At 40.8% G+C, this 6,702-nt stretch overlaps 1 protein-coding gene across 1 annotated transcript; it reads left to right on the plus strand.

Annotated features, from left to right (window-relative positions):
* The first annotated feature begins 449 nt into the window (after window positions 1-449).
* Window positions 450-5,623, plus strand: LOC139349822 (glycylpeptide N-tetradecanoyltransferase 1-like). Its single transcript, XM_070990820.1, has 11 exons — window positions 450-569; window positions 791-935; window positions 1,351-1,469; window positions 1,623-1,714; window positions 2,798-2,914; window positions 3,058-3,228; window positions 3,853-3,961; window positions 4,160-4,330; window positions 4,462-4,629; window positions 4,725-4,862; window positions 5,590-5,623. Exons 1-11 carry the CDS (start codon window positions 450-452, stop codon window positions 5,611-5,613), a joined length of 1,374 nt encoding a protein of 457 aa, XP_070846921.1. The 3' UTR covers window positions 5,614-5,623.
* Window positions 5,624-6,702: the final 1,079 nt, after the last annotated feature.

The following is a 6,702-nucleotide window of genomic DNA, read 5'->3' on the forward strand; positions in this document are numbered from 1 at the left end:
TGAGGAAAAAAGAGCTGAATGTTAAATAGAAGACTGTATGGGAACTCTGCAATTAGACATCCTCAACCAATTAAATCTGCTCCCTGGATCAAGATGCTATAAGCTTTAATCTGCTGCAGTGCTTTATTCAGCAGCTGTCTGACATATGAAGACTGTGAGAAGTAATGTTTAATTGTTAGCATTGCTCTGAGTTATCTATCGGCTGGGTGGGAGTAGGGTTGGGTGACTGAGGCGGTCACTCTCCTCCCCTCGCTGCTCACCAAGATAAGAGCTGAAAAACCACAAACCTGCAAGAAAACACCCCAATTCACCCTTAGAGCCAAGGACTCACACTTCTCCACAATGGCTGATTCAAACTCGTAAGTGTGACGATATTTTCAGGGTTATTTTTTTCAGATTCATTCAGTAAAACTGCCCCGTTCAATATACAGGAATGTCAGTGCATGGAAATGTCTTTCAGCGATAAGAAGCCGACAGAGGACGAGAGCGGCAGTCCAAAAAGAAGCAAAAAGAGGCAAAAGAAGGAGGATGCCTGGACACCGAAGGGACCCAAGGACCCAATTGCTATGGTTTGTGTCTTTGTGTGGCTGCATACACGCAATGATGTCCTGTATGTGTGCTGCTTTGTGGCAATGTGATGCATGTCACACGTGCAGCAGGTGGACGTGTCAGTATTAGTTTTTGACTGCAGGAATCAAGCTGACTCATGCTGCTGAGTGACAGCCAAACTTCTATCTTCTTTGGAAAGATTTTATAGTAACATGTCCTTGCCTGTCTTGTCCTGTCATAGCTGAACTCTCTTCCAGAGAACAAGCAGCAGGAGATCCAGAGAGCTCTCCACCTCTTCTCCTTGGGCCCAAGCATCCCCAAAACGCTGCAGCAGGCCAAAAGACACACATATCGTTTCTGGGAAACACAGCCTGTACCCAGACTGGGTAAGATGATATTCTTATTCCAACAAGTATTTACTGTGATACGCTTGAAACAAAAGCAGTTGTTCAAACGTATAAAAGCAAAAGTTTTGCATTTTTGAAATATACTTATTTGCTTTCTTCTGGAGAAATTTCTGTACATGCAAAATAAAGTTACATCTAGCAGCCAGTTAGCTTAGCTTAGCTTAGCTTAGCTTAGCTTAGCTTAGCACAGAGGGGAAACAGCTAGCTTGGCTCTGGCCTGCAGTTACAAAATCCACCTCCTTGCACCTCCAAAGCTTCATATTTATCAGAAACATGAGACTTTTGTCAATCTTCTCATCTAACTCTTTGCTAGAAAGGGAACAAATATGTAAATTTTTTAACTATTCTGACAAAAGTATAAAAATATATGCTTTTCACAATGCAGACGGTGCAGGTGACAGTATTGTGACTCATGGCCCGATAATAAAGGGTGAAGCCAGCGTTAGAAAGGAGCCATACTCTCTGCCTTCAGGTTTCTCCTGGGACACTCTGGACCTGAGCAGCTCCACTGTGGTAAGTTACTCACTGTAAGTTACTGTAGGTACGTTATTGGAAACTGCATCACATCCACCTATCAAATTCTAGTCTTTCAGAGGTAATGAACTGTAAATCTGAAGGAGAGGTTCCAGTTGCCAAGTTTGATGATTTTTCCATCTATCGTTTCAGCTGAGAGAGCTATGCACTCTGCTAAATGAGAACTACATGGAGGAGGATGACAACACTGTCAGATATGACTTCTCTCTGGAGTATCTGCAATGGTAAGCTTCAAGCACATGCATTCAGTCACTTTTACTTACTAGATTTTGAGTGTATATGAACAACCTCATCTAGTGGAGGTTACTGAGTGCACATCTCTGTTTCAGCGTCTTCCTACTCAAAGCAATACATCAACATTTTGGGGAATATGCCTATTATGTGGACACTGATAAGACTGAATGAAAATGTAAGGCTGCAGACAGCAGGTGTTTAGCTTAGCTTAGCAGGGTTAGCAAGAGCTTGCACCTATACTGGAACAGCCTGGAGTGAAGCCGTTATATCTTGTTTATTTAATCCATACAGAAACAACAATTTGCTATAGAAATACATTTTTCAGACTTTGGTTTTTGTACAGATTGAACAAAAAAGACATAAACACAGTTAATGAAGAGTTAATGAATGAGGTTTAGAGGTGCTGGTAGCTTTATTTTGTTAACGATGGAGGCAGGCTAACTCTTTCCCTCTGTTTCCATCATTTGTGCTAAGCTAAGCTAACTGGCTGTTGGCTGTAGCCTTATTTGTTATGCAGAAATATGAGAGCCACATCAATCTTCTCAACAAAACTCTCAGCAAGAAAGCGAAAAAGCATATTTCCCAAGATGCCAAACATTTCCTTAATGATCACACGGTTTGAAACATTCACACCTTCGAGCTGCTCAGTGCAACTGCCACATTATTTCTTTTTGCCTCTGAATTACACTAAAGGAATTAAGGCATTGAGAGTCTCAGAAGGACGGCATTATTTTTCCCACTCGACTTTCCGGCCTGACCCTCCAACACTCGGCAGCAGTTGCGATTAGCTACTCTAATCTCTTTACGACTGCATTTTTTCTCTGTGATCTTCATAAATGGTATCTCCATCTTCAGGGAACACTTAAATCAAAACATAATAACATTTACTTTGAAAGGAATAATTAACATTAGCGTTCCAGGAACTGGCACAGGTCTTTTGCCCAGAGGTTAAAGAAAGCTGCTGTAGTCATCTCACGCTCTGTTCTTTTATTGGAACTTAATCAGAGTTTATTGAACTTCCCTACTTTTATTCACAGTCATATTGCAGACAGTGTCATTCTTTTTCTCTTAAGGGCTTTACAACCTCCTAACTGGCTGGCCCAGTGGCACTGTGGTGTGCGGGTAGACACCAATAATAAGCTAGTCGGCTTCATTGCTGCTGTTCCTGCAGATGTCTGCATATATGAGAAGTGAGTAACTCATAAATATATGCAAAGATATGCATTCATGGGAAATCTGATGAGCAATATCAGTATTCACAGCACTTACCAGCGAAATTGTAGCAATTTTCCTGCAAATGTCTCAAAGCAAATGCTCAAAACGTGTCCTGCAGGGAGAGGCGGATGGTACAGGTCAAATTCCTGTGTGTTCATAAGAAGCTGCGCCTCAAGCGGATGACTCCAGTTCTGATCCGAGAGCTCACCAGACGGGTCAACCAGCAGGGCGTCTACCAGGCTGTCTACACAGCTGGTATAGTGCTGCCCACGCCACTGAGCTCCTGCAGGTAGGAGCTGCTTCATGGGGCTGATTCACACTTGACTTAAAGGCAAAGCAAAGCTACAATTTCTGGTCTGGAAAAAACATTTTCTCAACACTTCTTAATATGAGGGATGTGTGTTGACTCAAACTCTGAATACCTTTGCAGAAAGTTCATGTCACTTATTTCTGAGCATCAATAAAAACGTGATGAAATGTGTCACGGATGCTTGCTGGTGCTGCAGGGCGCTGTCAATCAAATCTGATCAAAACACACCCACCCAGTCCTGATGAAGCAGATCAGTTGAGTTCTTTAGAGTTAATCTCTTCATAAAAAATACAGATTAATGTTTTTAACCCCAAATATAACTTCTGGTAATGACTTTTTCAACCATGAATATTTAATGTTACAGAGAATTAAAAGTTTATGGATCTGTAACAAAATGAAGAATTAAATAAAAAATTTAATTTGGGTTATTATAGGTGTCTCTCTCTGTTTCCCCAATTAGCAAACATACCGTCTTAGTTTTTATTGTGCATATGGTATTTCTTCCAAACAAGTATGTTATAATGGGGGCTACAAACTAGCTTCATTTAGTTACCCCTTATATCACATCACATCCCTTCCAAATAAACAAACACATTCTTCTAGATGCTGGACTCGGCCTCTGAATCCCCGGAAGCTGTCGGAGGTGAACTATCCAGGTCTGAGACAGACCATGAACCTGCATAGAGCTGTGAAATTCAACCGTCTGCCTGAGGTTAGTTTGTGCTGCCACCTAGAGGCAAACACCCATTAGTGCCATTGCAGTCTGACATTGGCTTGACAGAATTTTCAACTGATCGACTAAAATGTTGGACTGGAAAAAAAATCCTTTGCGGTAACAGACCTTTTTATAGCATTTACTGATTTTTTTTTTTTTTTTCTTCTGCTGTGCCTTTTCTCATCTGTCTACAAGGTGACAAAGACACCAGGTCTGCGCCTGATGACGAAAGCAGATGTTGCAGGGATACACTCTCTACTCCAGGCAAACCTCCGCAAGTTCTACCTCAGCCCCATCTTGTCTTTGCAGGAAGTAGAGCACTGGCTGTTGCCGAGGGAGAACGTGATTGACACCTACGTTGTGGAGGTCAATTTCAGTCTCTCTATTTTTAATTTCTTTGGAGAGGAAGGAGCTTTCCTCGCCATTTTCTGGAAAATTGAAACTCAAATGACGCTGCAGTAGCTAAGAATTAATTCACCTCCCCTCTTCTCATGCAGGGTGATGATGGCACACTGACAGATGTGGTGAGTTTCTATGGCGTCTCCTTCAGGGTGCTGAATCACCTGGTCCACACTGGCCTGAGGGGGGCTCACCTCCTTTATATTGCCTGCACTGCCACAGACCCGGTCAACCTCATGGAGGACACACTCGTCCTGGCTAAATCTGTGAGTGTGTCCGAATAATCACATTGAATTGAAAATAGCGTCTAATGTGCATAGATTAGGTTGATTGTGTGTTTGCTGTTTTTCCTCGCTAACAGAAAGGTTTTGACATCCTCTCTGCTCTCGACGTGATGGATAACAAGAGTTTCCTGGGGAAGCTTAAGTTCAGCATCAATGACACGGGCCTTCATTACTACCTGTACAACTGGATGTGTCCTGATATGAGCCCAGACAAGGTACTGAATACTGTAATGTCTCAAACTCTTTGTTCCGATGTCTCTTTATACAGTATTGATGTGTTTCAGGAAAGATTCAAGTTTGAGATTCTGCTATGATGCTATGCTGCACATTTGAAAACTCTAATACATGTAGACAGTGGTGGAATGTAACTAATCACATTCACTCAACTACAAATTTGAAGTACTTGTACTTTAGTAGAGTCATTTCTTTTCATGCCACATTCTACTTATAACACTTAATTTCAGGGAAATATTATACTTTTTACTTTGCTCATTCATTCATTTATTTGACAGCTTCAGTAACAAGTCACTTCAGAAATTAGGATTTTCACATAGAAAACAGGCAAAGAGCCTATGAATTATGATGTTTCAGAAATTAAACTGCTCAACAGCTTATATAAGTAGGGCTGAAATGATTAGTCAATTAATTGATTAGTCTTAGTCAATCATTGGTCATTCAAGCAGCAAACACACAGAAATCCTAAAAAAAATTACTCTTAAATTTTTGATGTGTTATATTGTATGTTTCATTTTATTGTCAGACAACAAGGCTGGTTGAAATGACAGCTGAAAAATCACTCATGACATAAGCAGCTAGTCATAACATTTCATGTCATACAAGTTGCTAACATCAGGCTGTGACTGTTGGTTCAGTGGGGATGATTGCAGGGTTTCATGGCTGTCAGCTATCAGTAATTCATAGTAATGAGTGTATGTTTTGCAGGTGGGCTTGGTGTTACCAAACTAGTTGCCACTGAAGGAAGACTGTGGTGACGATAAAAGGACCACAGTCATTCACAGGATGTGGAACTGCTTCACCAACACGGATCAGGGCTCAAAATATAAACTGACAAACTGTAAAACCCCACGAAATAAAGATGAAATTCCATTTGTAAATGCATTCATCATGTGGATGTCTGTTATTCACTGGGTTCAGCATTTCTGCAGCAGGAATAGATTGTTTCTGAAATGATGGAGAACTGAGTAAACCGCTGTATGTGTGTGTGCGCACACACACATGTGCTCACGCATTAGTCTCCTGGTATTTCTAGCAGAATTGCCATAATCTCTGGTGACACGGCACTATTCATGTGTTTCATTTGATTAGAGGACAAGATCATTAATCATTCTCACTCACACACGTAAGGACAAAGACACTCTCATGCAATCTAATACATGCCCATGCAATCATTTCAGTGTGCATGCCACAGATGCATCATGTCAGGCGTAAATGCAATCAAGTGAAATCTCATCTAGATATGATATGAGAAATCAGAAAGCATGTTTCTGCAGGTTTCACCCCTTACAAATAATTAATAAACAAAGCTGTAGTTTGAGAAAAAGTGCAATACAGTAATTTATCGTGAAATAAATGTAATAATCCATATCTCTCAAAGTCATTTCACATTTAGAGTTACATCATTTAAATCTTTTTTTTTTCCTCCCTTGGTATAATCTAATTCATTTACAGCATACAGCAACCAGTGATTACTTCTACAAGGCACACTGCTACTGAAATTGGAAAACAGCATACTCATGGTCTGTAGCATTATACAGCAGGGGGCGCTGCAACCTTAACATTACATGGTTATTGTAGATGCAGATATCAGCTCTGCATTTTATCGTTCCTCCACTACAACAGTCCAGCTTATCAGGAGAGTATCTGCAATGTCCTCTTTTAGTCTGTAAAAAGATTGTTAATTTACAGGAAACATTTACGCAACTGGTGCTAAACTCATCTGACTAATCCTGTTGTTGGGTAGTTGTTCCTTAGATGGGGGTCAGAGCACCTCTGCAATGTTACAAATGTCATTATAGAGGATAGAGCATTGCTCAC

The sequence above is a fragment of the Chaetodon trifascialis genome, chromosome 21, assembly GCF_039877785.1.
Source record: "Chaetodon trifascialis isolate fChaTrf1 chromosome 21, fChaTrf1.hap1, whole genome shotgun sequence".
Lineage (NCBI taxonomy): Eukaryota > Metazoa > Chordata > Actinopteri > Chaetodontiformes > Chaetodontidae > Chaetodon > Chaetodon trifascialis.

Excerpts from the sequence above, each read along its gene's own strand:
- LOC139349822 (XM_070990820.1), top strand. The coding sequence starts at position 450 with ATGTCTTTCAGCGATAAGAAGCCGACAGAGGACGAGAGCGGCAGTCCA. Across the intron at positions 1,715-2,797 it reads TCTCTGGAGTATCTGCAATG|GGCTTTACAACCTCCTAACT; the intron begins GTAAGCTTCAAG and ends TTTTCTCTTAAG. Across the intron at positions 4,630-4,724 it reads CACTCGTCCTGGCTAAATCT|AAAGGTTTTGACATCCTCTC; the intron begins GTGAGTGTGTCC and ends CCTCGCTAACAG.